The sequence below is a fragment of the Peromyscus maniculatus genome, chromosome 5 (genome assembly GCF_049852395.1).
Source record: "Peromyscus maniculatus bairdii isolate BWxNUB_F1_BW_parent chromosome 5, HU_Pman_BW_mat_3.1, whole genome shotgun sequence".
Taxonomy (NCBI): Eukaryota; Metazoa; Chordata; class Mammalia; order Rodentia; family Cricetidae; genus Peromyscus; species Peromyscus maniculatus.
This window is the reverse complement of record NC_134856.1, coordinates 137,795,904-137,817,419: the sequence shown is the minus strand read 5'-3', so window position 1 is coordinate 137,817,419 and position 21,516 is coordinate 137,795,904. Positions and strand designations below refer to the sequence as shown.

Sequence of the window (21,516 nt, the reverse complement as noted above, 5' to 3'; positions counted from 1 at the left end):
ACACACAGGAAAGCTGAGGAGCTGAGTGCAGTGGCATTATACCCTTATAATCCCAGTACTTGAGGCAGAAGACTTCCATGAGGTTGAGGCTAGCCTGTCTCAAAAAGGAGGGAGTTGAGGGAGAGAAAGAAGCAGGAAAAGGAAAAAGAGGAAGGAGAGGATGAGGAAGGAGAGGAGGGAGAGGAGGGTGAAAAAGAAGAGGAAGGAGGGGGAGGAGGGAGAAGATGAAGAAGAGGAGGAAGAGGAGGAAGAAGGAAGAAGAACCACTGAGATGACTGGGTCTCATCTGCCAGTGGTTTGCCCATGGGATGCTTTCAATTTCAGAAGACCCATCAATTCCTAGTCTCGCCTTCTTTCCCTACTGACTATATCAAGTGAAAATTGAGACCAGGGCAGTCTTCCAAATCAGGGCAAGGCACTGTCAGAGTTTTTGTTGCATTTTGCAGTATACATTATCATTTTTACAGGTTCATCTTCTGCTAGAAGATAATACCCTGAAAGAGGTAACAAAAATAACATAAATTTCCTGCAGCAGGGATTCCAAGAACTCTACAGCCACCTTGGGTCACACACATAGTGTGAGTCGGTACCTCGCCTGATCAGGGAGATGGAAATGGTTCTACCCCACCACATTATTACATGGCTCATCAGTGGGAGACCCCATGTAGAGCCCACAGGGGCACTGGCCAGTGGTCTTTTAAGAGCTGTATCTCCATCTTTCTTTGATGGACTTTCCAGGAGAGATGGATCTCATGGCCCCTGTCTGCTCTTCAACACCTCCTCTGCCAGAAGTCATCAGCTTCTCTTGTTGTTTATGAAAACTCAGACAGTAACAAGACACAATGTGATGGCTACTCAAGGATGTCCCTTCGATAGAGAAAAATGCCCAAGGTCAAAAGGTTGGAAAACGAGTCTCCAAGATGGCAATACACTAAAATGTTGAAAAATTCAAATTGATACCTGATGTGTAACAAATCAAAATGCAACATGGCTTAATTCAGATATATCTTGATTCTATTGAATTCATGTGAGATACTTCATTTATCCTTCTATTCTGCATTATCAAATTAGCATATTTGCCTATTGTCAAAAATACCATAAACTCAATAAATGCAGACACATATAGACAGATAAACTTAGAGCATTAAAGTATAGAGATGCATATGTAAGGAGTTTGTGGGCCTGTGGTTGTCAGATGAACATCACTTTACACTTCTGAAGCTGTTCCTAGTGTGTCTTATGGAAATATACATGTGAGCACTGGTGGCTTTCTACGTGACTAGGGACTCCTATTGTCTGGACCTCAGCCATGAATGTTTTAAAAAGATAAAAATCAGTTGTTGGTAAAATTCCAATCAATGTGCTCTATGTTGTACTGACAACTAGAACAAGGGGTGGTTACAAACTGAAACACATTAGAAGAACATCATCAAGCCAGCTGACATACAGACATTATGCTGAACACAGCAGTAACTGGGGAGTCTTACCTTAGAGACCCTGTGGTGGACATTCAGTCAGGCCAATACTCAGTCTCCCAGGTGACACTTCACTCCAGGACTCCTGAGTGAGGTAACGTGTGAAAGCCACTGGTCATGACTGAATCCACCCTGGAGGAGCTTGGCAGCCGAAAAGGTCCCGATCTTTTCAGTATGTCTGGGGGAAAGGTCAAACTTGGTGAGAGTGATGAAGGAGACCTAGCAGTGTGATCTCATCGGCACCATGAAGTTAGCTGGAGTGTCATTAGGAAGAGAAGATGCTACTAATGCTTGCTTCCCAGGGAGGCAGATCCTGGGTCATTCTAAACTCACTGGAAATAATCACACCAGCTAACAGGCCATAAGGAGAAAAAAGTGAGTTTTAAGATAGTAGCATAAATTCTGTGTTCTACAAACATGCTACTGTAAAATTGTAAATGTTTTTTGAGACAGGGTCTCCCTGTGGAGCTCCAGCTAGCCTTGAAATGGTGACTCCACTGCTTTGCCCTACAGTTTTTTTCAAGCAAGCAAGCAAAACAAAAAAGTCCCATGTGACTGCAAAGCAAATAATCCCAGAGTTGAAAATGAATCAAAAAGAAAAGTGTGAAAATATACATATAAGGTGCATCAAATTTCATGGAAATGCAGCTAACATAATACTGGGAGACAGGTGGTAAATTCACCAAGATACAAGAAAGATGGAAAATGAACCATGTAAGCCTGAAGCCCAAGCAAATGGGTAAAACCCAACATGCACTTTCAAGTGTAGTTCTGTTTAGCACTGTGTTCTCAGATTTGAAGGGTGTAAACTCACACCCATGAGGCTGAGGGTACCTAGGCCAACAGTCGTAACTTGACTTGATTGTGTGTCTGCCTGTTCTACTCCCATAGCCCCTCCCCCTGAGAGCTGTCAATAGAAAAGAGCCCTTTGAAGTCAGTACACAGATTTAGTTAAACAGCCACTCCTGTGTAAGCACAAGAGAAAATGTCTGTGTTCCTTCTGATGTCCGTCCAAGATGGGAGATTCTCTGGTTAGATTGTGGTTTTATGAAATAAAGCAATGTGTTAGAGAACTTGTGCCCGCCTGAGCTGTCATTTTAACATGTCCTGTGCACACTTTGCCTCCAGCTAGGACGAACCCTGAGGAGTCCCTTCATGAAGTTTGTAGCTCATGCGGTGTCGTTTACAATCTTCTTGGGACTGTTAGTTGTGAATGCATCGGACCGCTTTGAGGGGGTTAAGACTCTGCCAAATGAGACCTTCACAGACTACCCCAAACAGATCTTCAGAGTGAAAACCACGCAGTTCTCCTGGACGGAGATGCTCATCATGAAGTGGGTCTTAGGTAAGCCAGCCACTCTTTCACTCCCTCCTCTGACTGGCGTCACCGACTTCTAGACTCCCCTTCTGCTGTGCATACTCTTGGCTGATGCAATGACCAACACCAAAGTCAAGATGGTGTACAAGAGGCAACAGAAACTCCAATTTTGAAAGGAGATGTTTAGAGGGGTATCCACTAGGTACTCTTCCATATAGGTGTATTGATTATGATTATAAGGTGGTTTTACCTTGGACACACGTTGATCATTTAGTCCCCTACAAGTCTTAGGACAAGCCTGCTCTATGAAGAGCAAAATTTCATAGCTTAAGGGAAAGCTGTGTAAATCCAATATGTAGAATTTGTATAGTTAATATTACCTAAAATTCAGGCAGTATCTTAGTTTCTATCGCTATGATTAAAATCTTCACTAAAGGCAACTTGGGGAGGAAAGGGTTTATTTGGCTTACATATCCCAGGTCACAATCTACTGAGGAAAGTCAGCACAGGAACTGAAGGCAGGAACCTGGAGGCAGGAACTGAAGCAGAGGCAATGGAGGAGTGCTGCTTACTAGCTTGCTTCTCTTAGCTTACTCAGATTGCTCTGTTATATAAGGCAGGACCAACTACCCAGAGAAAGCCCTGCCTATGGTAGGCTGGGACCTCCTAAATCAATCATTAATCAATAAAATGTCCATAGACTCACCCACAGTGAGTCTATCAATACAATGAAGGCATTTTCCCAGTTGAAGCTCCCTCTTCCCAGACGACACTAGCTTATGCCAAGATGGAAAAAAACTGTCCAATACAGAGTGTGACACGTGATATTTGTTTAAATGACGTGCTAACAGTTGTGAAATTCCTATCTGTGGCGATATTTTGTGCTGCAAAGGTTTGCCACTAGAATTTCCTAGGAAATGGCTCCCAATGTCCCTCATTGATGAGCTCAGAAGAAAAATAAAACAAAACTGGAAATGGCTAAAATTGAATGTAGAAAATTGCTATTGATTTCTTTTTCTAACACTGAAAATTGCAAATAGACCAATAGGAGAAAAAATGTCTCAGGGGAAAAAAATCGAAAACCTGCCAAAGCTATTATCAATAATATAATAAATAAGCAAAACCTTAATAAACTGTAAGCTTTATATTTCAAAGATTCAAATTTAATGGGGATATTTCTAGTGAAATAAAAGTTTAAAAAGAACTGAAATAAATTTATGCAGTAACAAAAGTTGATCGATTAGTTAAATTGGTTTAATGGTATTCACCCAGATTTTGCTTTGGTGGCAAATATTTAACAATTGTATAACTGTCACTCTGTTTATAAATATTAAGTCATAAAAGTATTCAGGATCAAAGTGTTTGTGCCATCAAACAGCAAAATCATGAACAGATGGTAAAACAATTATACAACACATGCCCTGTACTGACATATGGCCTAAGAAGGTTACAAGAGATGAACTGCCAGAGAGCATCATGGGTGCCCAAGCCGAGACCAGCTGGAAACATGGACCCTAGATGGACCACAAAAGAGGATCTTTTGACCTAGAGCAATCAGGACAGCACAGCATGCTTCTCAGGGTCATGTGATCAACTGGAAAACCTGTGGCCAAAGAACTGTTTAGTCAAGTCATTGACCCTAACTCGGGAAAGAGACACTGGAGCCTGGTGTGGGTTAGGTTATGGCCTTTCACAGTTCACAGTCTCTTCCAGTTCTCTCTCAGACATCCCTTGGTTTAAAAAAAAACCAAACACTTTAACACTAGGCACTTTTAAATATTTACATGCTGAGTTTATGAGTAAAAATTTAAAGTGTTTACAGTGTAAATCTTGTACTCAACCCACTTTCCTACCTGTACCCGATTGTAGTGAGTACAAGATCCCCTCCTTTAAACAAATGCAGTTACTATGCACTAAGCCTCCTGAGCCATGACTTCCTCTTGAGGCCTCTTATGGCTCATCCCAGGTGTCCAAGCATCAGAGCACTAGGAGAGACGCATCTCCAGCCATCGGGCCTCTCTGACTTAGACAGCCTGATCCCACCTCTGCATCAAAGCAGAGTGAGTCTTCAGGACTTGCACATCTGAGGTGTTGGAGAAGACAGGAGCCTCTCACAGTGCCCTCTTCTTACCAAGTTTAATACAGAATAAAGGCTCTACTTTCTTACTAAAAGGTGAAAACTGCAAAATGTTTATTACAGTTAATTAAAAATACAAAACTCAAGAGAGGAACAGGATGAACCCCATGTGCCTCTAATAATTAGGGACTCATGGCCAATCTTGCCCCCTTCTCCTTTTTCTTCACCCTGTGTTATTATGAAGCAAGATCAGAGATCACAAAAATTTCATCTGCAAAAAATCTGTTTGTTGCCGGGGTAGTGGTGCATGCCTTAATCCCAGGAACTGGGAGGCAGAGGCAGGATCTCTGTGAGTTCAAGGCCAGCCTGGTCTACAGAGTAAGTTGAAGGACAACCAGGGCTATGTAGAGTATTGCAAAACAGTGAAGTCTTGTTTTCTTCTTTCCAATCCCATGCCCTGTCTGCTTCATATTACTGACTTCTTTACCATGTCTGTGAATCTTAATGCCAATGAATTGTTTTCGTTTCAATTCATGAAATTCATATTCTTTTCCTATTTATCAATTCTTTTTATATCTTTGTATTGCCCATTTCCTTCCTCAATGTGTTTGCATTTCCCTCCTTAAATATGTTGTATAGATTTATGGTACCTTTTAAATCTTGCCTGTCACTTTTGTGTAATTTCCACAGACTGTTCTTTCTCTTATAAATTGACATTAATCAATGTTGGTCAATAATACTTCACATAGTGTGTTGCTGAACACCTGAGTTTTGCTGCCTGAGTCCACTGTTGCTATAACAGAAAAACTAAGGCTGGGTAATCCATAAAGCAAAGAGATTACTCTGGCTCTTGGTTGTGGAGGGCGACACCTAACACAGGCATCTGCATCTGACAAGGACCTCATGGCGGAATGTGGGAGGAAAAGCCAAGTGCGTGACTGATGACCTCTGACCTCCCTTCAACATAACACAGGGCAAAGGAAAGGGGGAGCGGGCAGAACTGGACATGAACCCTAGTGCGGGTGGAAAAGCCAAGTGCATGAAAGATATTGGAGGCAACTTCACCCCATGAGAACCCTCTTCATGAGACCCTCTCCTTCATGAGAACCCTTTGACCATTCCTCCGCGGGAGCAAGAAGCCACTAATGTGAGGAAAACATCAACCCACGCCCATGACCCAACACCCGCTGCTGGGCCCAACCTCCCAACCCTAAGACACTGGGCACTGAGCCTCAACCTGAGCTTTGGCAGGGACAAGTGACTGTCAATTCACAGCAGTGGTCATCCTCCTAAAGAGTGGCTTTATGCGGATGGGTATTACACTATTGCATATCAGCTGGAGTCATTTCTCAGGTTTCTCAGAGTGCATCTCGAGAACTTTACCATAGGACTATTTATTTCTGTGCTGTGGAGACTCGCTTCTGGGGTCTTTATTGTAGGCTTCAGGTGTCAACAAAGTCTTTCGGTTCTGGGTGGTCACAGCTCAAATGTCTCCCCACCTGTGTGAGCTATCTGGCTGTCTCCTGTGGAATCCCACTCCGTGTGTTCGTGGCTCGGAACTCAGCCACGGACTCTACGCTGTTTGCTTTGGGGTTTGCACAGCACCCTTCTCTCTGGAGTTCTGCCACGTGACATGTGACCACCTCTGCCTCTTCAGCCAGTGACCCTATGCCTACACTCTGAGCACCGCAGATGGGAGGTGAGCTTCTAGAAAGAGTGCAGGCCATCCCACTGGCTTCCCTTCACTAGGCTGCTGCCTCTTCCTGACGTCTGCAAATGGGTCTTCATTTTATTCAATTTCTGGGAACAAAAATCAAGACACATTCTCTAGAACAGAACCAGAAATTTTATCAAAGGCTAAAGGGGCCAGGCACAGTAGCACATATGTGTAATCCTTGCAACTTTGGAGGCTGAAGCAGGAGAATCACCAATCTGAAGCCATCTTGAGCTACAGAGGAAGACCCTGTCTGAGGAAGAAAAAGGGGGAGGGAGAGAGGGAAGTGGGGAGACAGATTGGGGAAACAGAGAGAGACTCGGGATGAGAGAATAAAGGAAATCATTTCCTTTATATCTCCCTACATCTACTCAGCAATCGATCTTCATTAAGAGAGAGGCAAGTGGGCTCCTCTCTCCCTTCAGGTCTTCAGATTCCACCGAATAGCTGAGCAGCTAGAGAGCCCCTGTACCCCACTGTGGGGGGCTGAAAGCATCTGGGGCTGAAGGGGTTGTGTGCCCTAAAGCCTGGAATCAATAGCAAATTGAACATGTTGCAAACAAGCATTTCTGAGATCTCTACGTTCGGAGAGAAGAGAGGTGACGGCAATGGGGGAGCCTTTGTAGGTCGGAACAGAAGTGACATTACACGGCCTCAGTTTTTCCAAGAGGGATGTGTTAGTGGACGGCTGCGGGGCAGCAGCAGAGCAGGGGGCCAGTTGCAAAGTTCCTACAGTAAGTCGCACACCGAACGGTTCGCGAGAACAGGTAGCAGAGGGTCACACTTTGAAGGTAAAATCAATATTTACTACTGAATTACATGTGAGATGTGAGAAAGAAGAACTGTCAGGGACAATTTCTAGTGTTATAGCTTGCAAAATGGTATCAAAGAAAGCCATTCACCAGGATGGGAAAGACCGGGCAGAGCATTTTGGAAGGGAAGAAGAGAGGTGAATGTACACTCTAGTTTGAGATATATACTATAGATTTTTTTCCCTAAGGGCAAAGATTTATTCCATCTCGAAATAAACCAGACACTTAAGAGGAAAGGTCAAGCAGTAAGTGCGCATGCGCATCTGAACTTCAGGGGCTGGAAACAGATTTGAGCACGTCAGTATATTTAGGCAAATTATGCTATCACTCTGATTTTGAAAGTGGACAGATAACTGAAGATCAAGCCATAGGTCACAGCAATGTTAACATTTAGGAAGCTGAGCATTGTCAAGCAAAGGAAAAGGAAACCCAGAGAGTGGTGAGACATAGGCCAGCACAGGGAGCCAGGGAGCACTGCAGACAGAGCATGGGATGCTGTGTCCTCAAGTTTGACCATCTGGAAGCAGAGCTCACAGGGAGATGATGAGGGGTGGGATCTAGTGTCCGTGTCCAGGGTTTGGCCTCACTAGGGGCAGAGGTACTCTGTTCATTATTACAGGAGGCAAGGTCAAGTGGAGGGAGGGCATGGAGTAGACAGTGCGCCTGTTTAAGCAGTGGTAGAAGTGTGTTGAAGGACTTGGCTGGTATTTTCTACCTCATTACATTTTCTAAAGAGTTACATCTAAATATTAAGCATTTTATCATGTTTTAGGCAGCCAGGTATTAGGAAAACAACAATAAATATTACTAGTGTAATCTTGCCCTAAATAACTTCTGGAGATCTTTAACTATTGCAAAAGTAATGACTTTGAAAGATCTGATCATCATCTACAGAAGGTTCTTTGAGCTGGCACACCTTGAGATCCTGCATCAAAGCCACTCTCCGCTCAACTATTGAAGAGTATGAAGTACATCATCCCCTGCTGATGGCCTTGGACTTCTGCTCCCTGCTACAGCCAAGAACGCCTTTAACTAGCTGCCAACAGAGATGCACAAATCTCTGCTCCAGTGGCACACCAGATGTGTAACTGCAGTACGCTGGGCAGGCTGGCTATACAATGATGCAAGCTATCGCTCCCTCCTTACCAGAGGCAGCTCGAGAGGTGAAAGGAACTCTGGGTCTTGAAGGAGCCCAGTCTGCTGCTTTCAGATGCGGAGGTCTTAGCCACTGAGAGGTGAAGGGTCTTGTCCAGACCCCCTGCTTCTGCCCTCCCCTTGCCGTGGCTCAACACAGAAGTGATAGGAACCCATTTAACGCCCAATCCTGTCTTGTCGCTCTACCTCAAAACTCTCCCAGCTTTCCGTCTCCTTCGGTGACAGCCAGTGCCATTACAATAGCCTAGGACACTCCCAACTCTCCACCCACCCTCTCTAGCTTCTCTTCTCTCCCACCGTCTTCCACCTCGCTCACTGTCAGTCCCTCTGCTCTTCTTGTCTGTTTCTGCCTCTGAGCTCTTTCTCAGGCTGTTCCTCCTGCAGGGATCTACATGGTTCTCGCTCTTACATATTCAAGTTTCTGTTCAGGTCTTTGTGTGAGAAGAATCCAGGGAACTGACCCCAGAGCCTCAACACACTAGGCAAGCAGTCTACCACTGACTTGGACCCCCAGACTCTCAAAGGTCTTTTTCACATGAGGCCTTTATAATCAACCTGCTCAGAAACCCGAGTCCTCTCCCTCCCAGCTGCCTCTCTTTCTCCCCAGCACCGAGCACTGACCATATGCTCTCCTTTCCAACTCAGCGTTTCTGCAACATGCTGCTGACTCATCCTCCCCATGGGAGTGGGGGGGATCTGGTTTCCTCAGTGATTTCCTTCAGTGGTCACATGGCATAGCAACACTCTAACTTACCTCGCCACCATGCTTCTCCTACCGGGCATAGTATTCCTCTTCCGCAACACGTTCTGGGAGACAGTCAAAATCAGAAAGGTATTCTTCTGTCACTGCAAATGTTTCACCAAGCTGTCATCAAACTATAAGAAAGTTCCCGTGGGGGAACTCAAGCCAGAGACTAAGAAGGCAGCATCAGAGAAAGGGTGAGCACCCAGGAGAACACAACATGGAGGACACACCTGAGAAGGAAGGACAACCTTGCTGGTAAACCCTGCAATCTACAGAGCTGCTGGATGAGTGCCTTTGGAGAGTGGGGCATGGATCAGCCTGGAGGACACCCAACAGCTGCTGCCTGGCTTCACACTAAAGCAGCAACTCTGGGGTGCTGGAGCACTCAGAGATCACCAGCCAAAGAACATGTCTCTAGAGACGCTCTCAGGGAACTATGAAGTCCCAGAGACCTATGAAGACCAGGAACACTCTCCTAATACGTGGTTCTTATCTAGGAATCTTTTTGTGGAAGACTTTCTCTCCCTGGTCTCAGAAAAACCCGGCATTAGTTGTCTTTTTCCCCCCATCACAGTTATTTATTCATTCTTTCCTGGCAAGGCAGGCATGCGCACACGTGAAGGTCAGAAGCAGCTTGCAAGAGTCACTTCTCTCTTTCTACCATGTGGGTTCTGGCGATCGAGCTGGCGTTGTCAGGTGGCCAACTGCTCTGACCTACTGAGGCATCTCTCCAGCCCTGGTATCATTTCTTCCACACTTGAAAGCAGTGCTGAAAACTCCACTGAGGGAAGGAGATGCAAATATCAAGACAGCGTAAAATACATGTAAATGCGGCAAAGAGGAACAGGACTGGGGCAGCCCGTCAGGAAACCGTCCCGTCCACCTTCGTGCTCTCTCCTCGCAGGCTTTCGGTCTCACACCGGCTCTCTCCCCACAACCTGCCAGGATTGTAAACTCTGAGGGCACAGCTGAGTCTGAGCTCCTGACTGGGAGCTAAACCTCCATGTTTAGTCGAGAGGGCAAATGTACAATTCTGTTTCCATTACTTCATCCCGGTTCTTAACAAATTCACTCTTTTAATGGAGCCTTTGCATGTTTAGCCAGGAAGTCCAAACATAACACCCCAGATGATTTACCAGTTTCTTCTAGCATGCCAAAGCATGTTACTGCCCTGCTCATCATGTTTAAAGACTATCGATGGGCTTGGGGTGAACCCCAGCCTTCTCAACAGACCTGGAGGAGAGTCTATTAGATTCTGAAAGGCTCTCCTCACCTTTGAACTTGAGTACCTTACAGTTCCCTAGAGTGACCTACTCTTCCACATTTCCAATGACCACTGCCTGGAACACCCTTCCCCCTAACCTGGCTAATTTCTTGTTCCTTAGCCCAGAAACCTCTCTTCCATGAATTCATCCTTTCCCTGAGTCTACAAATACACAGCACACAGGCACTCTACTTGGTCCCATGAGTACAATGCTGACCCTCTTGCTCCCGTGTCTCCATGGCTGGCCCCTGTATGACTGTTAGGACAGCAGCTGTACTGACAAGTGGCAACAGGAGATCTCTAGCAAAGGGCTCTCACTCTCTTGGTGGTTTCAGCCCCAGATTGGTGCCTGAACCTCCACATCTGCTTAGTGGATGACTTCTGACTAATCAGCCTGAGCTTGTGTCTACTGCAGGGCATGGTGGAGATGGCACCGTAGGCAGCAAAGAGCCTGGACTGCTTGTCTGCCTTTGGACACCTGACTTGCCAACCCTGTGCATGAGTTTCATCTTGAAAGCAGAGATAATTTTAGTTGCTGTCAGTCAGCGTATTCAGAAGGGTCAATTGGTAGATGTAATGCTTAGCCCAGGGCTGGGTGCCTGGAAGGAACCCCAACAATTGCTGGCTGCTGCAGTCAGAATAAAGGGGGTAAAGAGACACAGACATATTCTTAGGAAATTACTAATACCATCTTCCCACCTGCCAAGCAAGCAAGCCCCTCACATGGAGACAGCATTGGATACTAGGGCTGGGTGGAGAGCTTCTGGGTGTATTTCCTTCCTGGGAGTTCACAGAGCACTCTGTGCTGGCCCAATGGTGAGAGACTGACGTGAGGAAGTGGGTAAACGTGGGACCCTGGCTTACAGCAGCAGGAGCCTCTGACTACTTAAGAAATGTACATATTTCTATCTCAAGACACAGTGAAAGCGACGCCCTTCTGAGCACCACAGAGGCCAGAACGGGAGCCAGCACCTTTCCCTCCCTCTGTCAAGTCCCTCAACACAGACTGCAGACGTTACCCAGAAGCTGAGGTGCATCAAGATTCGGATTCCCTCTGAGGCTTCCTGGCATGCTCTAACCTCCTTCTCTGCCAGGAACCTTTCTTAATTATTGGTGACCTTGTTCTCTGAGCTCCAGGCATTCTTGAGCAATGGGAACTTTGCCTAGAGTCATCTCAAGTACCAAGCATCCTTTACCCCTTGGGCCCCTGAGCTCTACACATTTTTCTGATTGACATGCTGTGGGGAAAGACCTGGGGCTCAGCTACTATAAAACATCTTACAGTACCCCAGCCTCTTGGAAGCAGGAGGCCCAATTTCCCTCACTGAAGTACTTAATTTCACACACTTCTGTTTTCATTAGGCATTCCTGCTGCTCAAACCCTCACTCCATGTTACTTTTACTTATGGCCTTGGAATGACTTAAATTAACCTAGGTGATTAATATTTAAATCTAGGAAGACTGACAAGGACATCTGACCATGGAGTCATTTTCAGTGCCTAATGAAAATAATTTGCATTTCAGATTCATAGAGCTCTTAGTGTTTGAAGTTCCTCCAAAACACACTCAAAATCAAGAGACTTATCCAATGTCCCACTGCCAGTGAACAGCTAGGCGAGAACTTGAGCCCAGTGTTTGCTGAATCCCAGATAGTAACCAGAAAAAAACCACATTTTTCCCCAGCCTGTAATGGGTTTTCTAATAACACTTTTAAATAGACAGATACAAGTCTATTTCTGTGTTAAGAAGCTTATGATCCACTGAATTGCTGCCCAGAGTTTGGTAGGGTAAGTTGAGACATGGCTCTGTTAAGAGAAAAATAAGCAGGGGCTGTGAGAAGTCTTGTAAACAGACCTGCAGGGGTAAGGGCATTTCTCACTGTGGGAACTCCAATTCAATCTTCAACGAAGACAGGACTCTTCTACAGACAGATGCTCTGACTGCTTTTGGCCTTGGAAAAATATTTCAATTCCTTTTATTTGATGGGATCGAAACAGTCCCTGGGCAGGGTCCCTGAGGACTGAAGGCAATCAGCCCCTCACTCTCACGTGCTCTGAGGTGGGTTGGAGACCAAGGCAGCCACACTCTGGAGGACAGAGCCGCCACATCATCCACTGCCAACATCATCTTTGATTCCACGTGTTTTCAGCAGCTGAGTCCTCGAAGAGGCCCATTTTGTAATATGGGCAGCTGTCAGTGGGCTTGTTATGCAGTCTGGGGAAAAGCAAGAGGAATACATGCAAATGTCCAGGGCAGAACCATTGGGGTCTGTTGTGGGGACCATTCTGCTGATGTGTGGAGATGGTGGGAGACCACAGGGAGTTCCGACAGTCTACCTTTGGCTATGACACACACACACACTGCAGGTGTCAAAGAAAGAAGTGAAGGGGCATCACATGACTTGTTGAACAGGTGAAGAGGTGAAATGTGAAAGGGCAACATGAAGCTGAAAGTCCATCAGAGGAGCTGCAGACATGTGGTGATCTCTTGTGACTGTCTGCCAGAGGAGTCGGGAATGTGAGGAGTACCGGGCAACGGGAGCCAGGGAGGGTGGGAGGCTAAGGATGCCAGCTTGGGGTATGACATTTCCGGCACCAGCAGGATATTCACTAGCTGCAGTTTCTCTGCATGGTGGGAATTTCATTTTAAAACTCTTAACTAGCCAGGCAGTGGTGGTGCACACCTTTAATCCCAGCACTCAGGAGGGAGGCAGAGGCAGGCAGATCACTGTGAGTTTGAGGTTAGCCTGGTCTACAAAGTGAGCTCCAGGACAGCCAGGGCTAGACAAGAAACCCTGTCTCAAACAAACAAACAAAAAACTCTTAACTAAAAGTAGGAATATATTCACCTGGGATGTTTACAAGGTGGCCACAGTACTAGACAGTGACAGGTCTAGACATCTATACACCAAAGCGGTAGCATAGGCCAGCATTTCTCAACCTGTAGGGCATGACCTTTTGGGGTGTCGAACAACCCTTTCACAGGGGTCGCCTAAGACCATCGGAAAATACAAATATTTACATTACGATTGATAACAGTAGAAAATTACAGTTATGAAGTAACAATGAAAATGATTTTGTGGTTGGGGGTCACCACAACATGAGGAAATGTAAAAGGGTCACAGCATTAGGAAGGTTGAGATGGCCACTGCCTAGGCCATCTCACAGGGCTGTCTTGGAAGAAGGGTGGAGGACCCTGTAACATTTCAATTATATACCTCTATCTCTACATTGCTTACTGTGTAACAATGAAGACAGATTTCTTTAAAATCCAATTCGTTATTTAATTACTAATTAAAAGTGGGAAAATCCAGTAACCTTAAGCTTAAACTCACTGAAACAACCACAGAGACAGAAGACTCTGTAACTTGGGTAACTGAATTCCACATCACATGTGGGACCTTCAGAAATTCCTCATCCTCAGCTCCTCGCATTCCTAATTTATAATTACTCCATATTAAAGTGTGGGTTCCTGCAGCCTTATCTCCCATACACCGCCTCCAAAGTCTGGCCGTGGATGCGGACCCTCTCCTCACTTTCAGAGACGGTTATCTCATAATGTCAGGGACAGAGGCATGTCTTCTCCCAGGGGTCTGTCTTTGAAGGTGTTTCCATCTCTGTCTCCAGCTGTCACACAGCTGACACTTTCATTTCTACCTAGTTCCCTTGGCGTCTGCCAGGGAAACTGAAGATGGGCCTGGCCTTCTCCCACAGGGATGATCTGGTCGGAATGCAAGGAAATCTGGGAAGAGGGGCCGCGGGAGTACGTGCTGCACCTGTGGAACCTACTGGATTTCGGCATGCTCTCCATCTTCGTGGCTTCCTTCACCGCGAGGTTCATGGCCTTCCTTAAGGCCAGCGAGGCCCAGCTGTATGTGGACCAGTACGTGCAGGACGTAACGCTGCACAACGCCTCACTTCCGCCAGAAGTGGCGTACTTCACCTACGGTGAGTTCCAGGGGCAGCATCTTGCGTGGGTTGGGCGGGCTCTGGGATGGGAGTGTGCCAATAGCTTTGCCTGGTCCCAGGACCTGGGATTTGGAACCTGGCAGGTCAGAGCCCACGGGTGCACCAAGTTCTCTGTGCCTACAGTGCTTACAGAATGTGGAATTAATTTGTGACTTGGAAATGGTTCTTTTGTGTTTGGAAGAATGCGTTTGTTTGAGAGGGATTTCTGTAGATTTTTTATTTTGATTTTGAAGAAGAATCCTTTTTTTCTCCCTGATGTGAGGAACATATATACTGAAATTTTTCCGTCCATACTGGATACTCTATTCTGCACAAAGGTATGACCTGTTTTAATTCAGCACTCTTTCTCAGGGTGAGATAGGTTCTTAAAAGAGGCAGTCATACATTGATCATACGAGTTTGAAATGGGTTTCATGGGAGTTGGTAACACTTAAGGCTGCTGCCTCCAAGAATCCTGAGGTCTTCAGAGAGCTCCACTCAGGTGACGCTGGCATTCTTGACTGCCCTGCAGAAAATAATTTCAGAGTGAGCCAGTATGGGTGAAAGTTGGAGTTTATTTAGAAGAGGTTTTTGTAACTAACCCTACTTGAGCCCATTAGGTCACCCCGCCCCCCAAGACATGAAAGTAGAAGAGGGACTAGTTTGGGGGTGGGCATCAGTGGGAGTGGGAGGAGAGCAAAAGGTGTAGCTTAGTGAACGTGATCAAAGTGCGTATGTGTATAAAATATCAGCACAGGGCTCACTGTTAGGTATAATTCATATGCTAATAATTATTTTTTAAAGAAGAGATTGTAACATAGTTCTTGAATATGAGCATTAAGGGAGAGAAAATGAAGAGAAAAATATCAGGCATCCAAGTGTGGGTGTGGGATTCTCAAAAGAGTTGCTTTTCTTTACAATAGCTTGTGTGTGTGTGTGTGTGTGTGTGTGTGTGTGTGTACAATGTTTGTGCATACAAGTGTGCATGTGTATACACACACACACACACACACACACACACACACACACACAATTTTGAAGTTGTATTTGAAAGTGTTGCTAACGAGCATAAACAAGTCCTAGACTGGCTCCTGTGATGGGTGAGATGGGATTACAGCTGCTAAGGTAAAACTGTAGGTCACAGAGTTGCATACTGGAATTAAAACGTTTTCTACTATAACTTTAGAGTCTTGTTTGTGAGATTCCCAGATATTGGCAGGTTTATACCTTGGAAAGGATAAGGCAGTGCCCAGAGGTCCTGCACTTCATTGCTCTTTTACCGTTTGTTGTGTAGAAATAAATGTGTTTGTTTAGAAAGAATGCAGGCAACCCCCACAGCCAGTTTTAAAATATTTTGTTAATTCTTTGAGAATGTTAACAATGCATTTTGATCATATTCACCCCAAGCCTGTCTCCCTAACTCCTCCCTGTTCTACCCCTGCTTCCCCCCAATTTTGGTTCCTTTGCTTTGAAAAAAAACAAAAAAACAACCCATCAGCTCCAGTTTGTGCTGCCCATGTATTCCTGGAGCATGGTCAGCCTACTGAGAGCCACATCCTTAAAGAAACTGGACTCTCCCTCCCAGAAGCTGTCAACTCTCCGTAGCGCCTCAGCTACGTGTGGGGGCTCCCAAACCCTTTCCCTCCATGCTAGAATGCTGACTGGTCTGAACTTGTGCAAAACGTAAACAGGCAGCTGTAGCCATACTTAAAGACTTTTTGGTTTTGTTTTATTGATTTTTTTCCACACAATACATTCTGATCATGATTTCCCTCCTCTCTCATCTCTCCCAGGTCCTCCCCACCCCCACCCCACCCCCACTGGTTCAACTCCAGGCCTTCTTTCTGCCTCTCTTTAGAAAACAAACAGGCAAATAAAGAAACAATCAAACCAGAATGAAATGGACAGGAGAAAGAAAAAAGAAAGAAAGAAAGAGCACAAGAAACATACCCATGCAGACACACCACACACACACACACACACACACACACACACACACCAAATCCATAAAAACATAGAATCAGAAACTGTATTTAAACAAAAGACCCATAAGGGTAAAAAGAAGACCAAACAAAGTGTTATGAGACAAAACATCTTCAAAAGTGCCATTGAACACTGAGTTTGTCTTGTGTTGGCATCTACTGCTGGGCACGGGGCCTCCGTTAACTGTAGCTTGTCTACCCAGTGAGACTCCACTGGGGAAAAAACTGACCTTTTCCTTGTCGATTGGAGATAGCTTCTGGGTTAGGTAAAGGGGCTCTAATCTAGCTCCCCTCTCAGCACCGGGACTCCATCTGGATTGGACCTGTGCAGGCCCTGTGCATGCTGCCACAGTCTCTATCAAAGGCTTAACAACTAACATCCACATATAAGAGAATACATACCATATTTGTCTTTTTGGATGTATGTTACCTCACTCAGCATAATTTTTTTCTAACTCCATCCATTTATTTGCAAATTTCATTATTTTGTTCTTTTAACAGCTGAGGAATATTCCAGTGTGTAAATGTACCACATTTTCTATATCCATTCATCTGTTGAGGGACAGCTAGGCTGTTCACAATTTCTGGCTACTATAAATAGCACAGCAATGATTATGGTTGAACAAGTGTCTCTGTGGTTGGATGGAGCACCCTTTGGGTATATGCCCAAGAGTGGAATAGCTGGGTCTTGAGGGAGATTGGTCCTCAGTTTTCTGAGGAATCTCCACATTGATTTCCATAGTGTCTGTACAAGTTTACACTCCCACCAGCAATGGAGGAGTGTTCCCCCCCCCCTACATCCTTGTTAGCACTGATCCATCATTCCTTCTATTGATCTTGGCCATTCTCACAGGCAGAAGATGACATCTCAGAGTCGCTTTGATTTGCATTTCCCTAATGACTAAGGATATTGAACATTTAAGTGTTTCTATCATTTGTGTTTCATCTTTTGAGAACTCTTTGGGTACTTGGGTACCTCATTTTTGTTGTTGTTGTTGTTTTGTTTTTTGAGACAGGTTTACTCTGTGGCTCTGGCTATCCTGGAACTCACTCTGTAGTCCAGGCTAGCCTCAAACTCATGGAGATTCGCCTGACTCTGTCTTCTGAGTGCTGAGATTAAAGGTGTGCACCACCACCACCACCACCAGGCTGAGTACCCCATTTTTAGTTGGGTTATTTGTTTTCTTAATGTCCAGTTGTTTTTAGTTCTTTATATATTTTAGATGTTAACTGTAGGTGGATTGTTCTGTACCATCAGCCAGCTCCCAAATAACCACATGGTGACTTCTTATTATGAAGGCTCAGCCAATAGCTTAGGCTTGTTTCTAACTAGCTCTTATAACTTAAATTAACCAATTTCTATTAATCTATGTGCTGCCTCAAGGTTCATTTACCTCATCTATGGACTGTCCATCCTGCTTTCCTGCTTCCTCCATGTCTCCTTGTGTCTCTGCTCTTCTTCCCAGCATCCTCAGTGCCTAGAAATCCTGCCTTGCTATTGGCTATTTAGCTTTTTATTAAACCAATCACAGTGACATATCCTCATACAGTGTAAAGGAATATTCCACAACAATTGACTCTCTATCAGATGCATAATTGGTAAAGATCTTTTTCTATTCTGTAGTCTGCTGCTTTAACCAAACTTTGCCATACAGAAGCTTTTCAGCTTCAGGAGGCCCCATTTATTAATTATTAATCTGAGTGCCTGTGCTAACAGTGTTCTGATCAGAAAGTCTTCTCCTATGAGTTCAAGACTATATCCCATTTTTTCTCCTGTCAGATTCAGGGTATTTAGTCTTTTGTCGGCATTCCTAATATTTTAATTGTGCTGAAATTCTTGACTCTCAGATTTTAACTAGACCCCCCAGTGAGGGGTTCTTTTCCCTTCCTTTGTCCTATTAAAGTTTTTGGTCTTTCTATCTTACCTCAGTAAGGCTCTTATGACATTACAAGAAAGACAATATTATTTTGTGTAAGAGAAAATTCTGGCCTCCAATGAGTTGAAAACCATAGCCTGTGAATATTTTCATTTTACTTTTGTGTGTATGGATGATTTGCATGCATGTGTGTCTACACCCACATGCACACCTGGTGCCAGCAGAGGCCAGAAGTGGGCATTGGACCCTCTTGAACCGGACTCACAGGACATTGAGAGCTATCGTGTGGACACTGGAAATAGAGTCTGGGAGAGCGCTGCTCCTAACCACTAAGCCACCTCTCCAGCCCTCTGTTAGCTAAGTTTCCCCCCAAGCTTTGAAATTAGAAAGACCTGGAGTCAAATCCTGGCTCTAGAGATCACTTTGCTGGTTTATTTAACTTTCATGTCTCTGCTGTCTCACGTGTAAGAGGAGGGTAATGCATATGTCAAAAGGTCTGTTTTGGATTAAATAAAATAATGCAGATTGAAAATGTTTGCATTATCCATGAAAATAGTAACAACTCACTAAATAATAGCAGTTATTATCAATACTACCCCTTTGGCCCTTTTTTTAAAATCTCAAACATTGTACTCCATGTTATTAAAGAGAATGACGACAGGGTGAGGCTTAGCAGTCTGGTGGTGGTGGTGGTGGTGGTGGTGGTGGTGGTGGTGGTGGTGGTGGTGGTGGTGGTGGTGGTGGTGGTTAAAAGGTTCCTTAGTAAGTATTAATTAGTGGCACATCATTTAAAGGATTTGAATGTTAATGTGTCCTTCCTGACAGACAAAAACAAATGGCCCTTGTAAACATAGAACATCTATGGTCAGGTACAGCCATGATCTTTATGGAACTGAACACATGATACAAATGTAAAAGATGAGCAGGCTTGTGTTACAGCCCTTGCTTCCTGGCCTCTGCTTCCAGCATTTGTTAATGTAACAAAGTCAGATTTTCTTGAATGGCTTATGATTCCTGCTCTATGCTGCTTGCGTTCCTTAAGGAAAGAAGGGCGCACTCTTCTTACTGTAACGGTACAGGGCTGCCGAACTGTCCCTGTGTTGACGTCATTCCTTTGTGAATTGTATCAGGTCCCGGCTCAGGTCGCAGCACATCATTGTCCTTGCCTTTCCGGTTCACCTTGGGCCCTAGGAAATATTCCGGAGCTGTTTTTTTTTTTTGTTTTTTTTTTTTTTGTTTTTTTTTTGCGCGCATGTGCTCCAGCTTTGGGCGCCGAGCACCCTCTTGTGGCGAGACTTACAGGCGAGCCTTCCAACCGTTTCAGCATCAAAAAAGACTCCGAGGTTTTTTCAGGCTTTGAAAAGCCTTTTTTTTTTCTGGTGGAAACAGCTCCAAGATGAAAGTCCCTTTGTCTGAATCACACGGTGCAGCTTGTTTTATGCCCACCCATCACTACTGCCCTGACAAGTCCATACAGACGGAATGTCCGCACCGGAAGTCCAGCCTCGGCCTCCAGGAACAGACAGAATCTACTAGGAGCAGTTATCACTAAGGTTGAAGATGATGCATTGTAGTTGGCATTTTAACAAAAGAATTCATTTTTGTGTCTGTTTAACAGAAGAATCTACTTCCTATTTCATAACACTCAAATGTGTTATTTATTCATAGAGGGCAGCAGATATTTTAGAAAACACATACTTGGTTCTCTTGATTTGCCCTTCATGGGCTTCTGAATTCTGACCTTGGTAAGAACATAGAGTCTGTGTTAATGTATTCCAAATGTAATTTGAAAGTGCTACATGAGACCTGGTGGCACAGCTTCGCTTACTAAAGGTTTCTATTATAATTATTTAGCAGTCTAGCTTTGAAAACAAAGAATAAAATTCCTCCCCCTCCATCTCCCATGGGGTGCCAAGAACTGCCATGTAATATGCTTTCTATTTGCACTTACCGGCTCTGAAAAGGACCCCATACCCCTAAATCCAATCTTCAAAATGGCAATAGTAATATCTGCTCCACGGGGCTGTTGTGAAAATCACAGCTAATTTAGTGTGAGGGCTAATTTAAGTTTGTCGATGTTTCTCATTTAGCTTCATTCAGCAGTTCTCAACAGGGATGCTCTTGGCTTTGTCAGCAGGGCCGTTTTCACTGTGTGGTGCAGTCTGGGACGTGATGGGACGTTCAGCATCTGAGGGCTACTCCTCCCCAGTCACGGTAACAAGCAGGCCCCTTCCCAGGAGGGAGGTACTGCTGCCCTCACCTGAGACTCCCCTAGTAGGTAGCAGGTCGGCCATGGGTGCCGATCCTTAGACCTGAGGCCTGCAGTAGTGCAGCAGGGACCCAGTGCAGTTCACTCTGCTGCAGGAATGCTCGAAAGGCAGCTCAGACCTCAGGACTCACCAGGAAACCCAGCAGAGTCCCTCCAGTACTGTTGTGGCAAATCCCTGTGAATGGTCACCACCTTTGAGACCCTCGCTCAGTCAGGAAGAAAACCTGTCAGCACACACCTTCTGGGGGAGGTGGTGAAGAACAAGATTATGTTCTCAGGCAAACCCTCGGATTCTTGGTCCCCAGAGGGGCTTATTTGCTCTGACTTGTGGCTATCTGAACTTGTAGTTAGAATAGTCACCTCACAGACCTTTATCAGTGTCTGCTCTGTACCAGACCCTGTTCTGAGCTCTTGGCATGTGTGGCTCAAAAGCCACAGTGATTAAGGCTCATGAGATTGTCTGTCATGATCACAGGGGACAGTGTGGCTCAAGAGAGCCAGTTGACTGATTCTAGGCCCACATTCCTCTCCACTGCCTCCTCCTCAGGCCTCCCCAGTGAGTGGCTCGGCTCCTGTGTGTAGAGGAGAGAAGCTGAATGGTAAGCACTGTGACATATGTCTTAGGAGATGTGCAGAGGACGCCATGGGAGCTCACAGGGGCACAGGAATCCCACAGCCTGCAGGAGGCCCAGGCAGCTTGAATCTTGAAGGATGGTTGGAATGAATCAGACCTGCAGTAAAGGAAGCATGTTCCAGGCACGTGAGCATCTTCTGTGTGCTGGGACTGTGTAAGAGCAGAGAGGACCGGAGAATGGAGAATGCTAAAGGCACCTAACTGGGTCTGGAGAAATGACTGGGCAGTTAAGAGTGCTTGCTTCAAA

General features: G+C 45.2%; 1 protein-coding gene across 3 annotated transcripts in view; it reads left to right on the top strand.

Annotated features, from left to right (window-relative positions):
- Positions 1-21,516, top strand: part of Trpc7 (transient receptor potential cation channel subfamily C member 7) — a 133,597-nt gene that overhangs the window by 78,253 nt on the left and 33,828 nt on the right. For all 3 annotated transcript variants that reach the window (XM_015995673.3, XM_042278569.2, XM_015995672.3), the window contains 2 exons: positions 2,604-2,820; positions 14,274-14,507. In XM_015995673.3, coding sequence (XP_015851159.2) covers positions 2,604-2,820; positions 14,274-14,507 — 451 coding nt within the window. The remainder of the gene's footprint in view (positions 1-2,603; positions 2,821-14,273; positions 14,508-21,516) is intronic.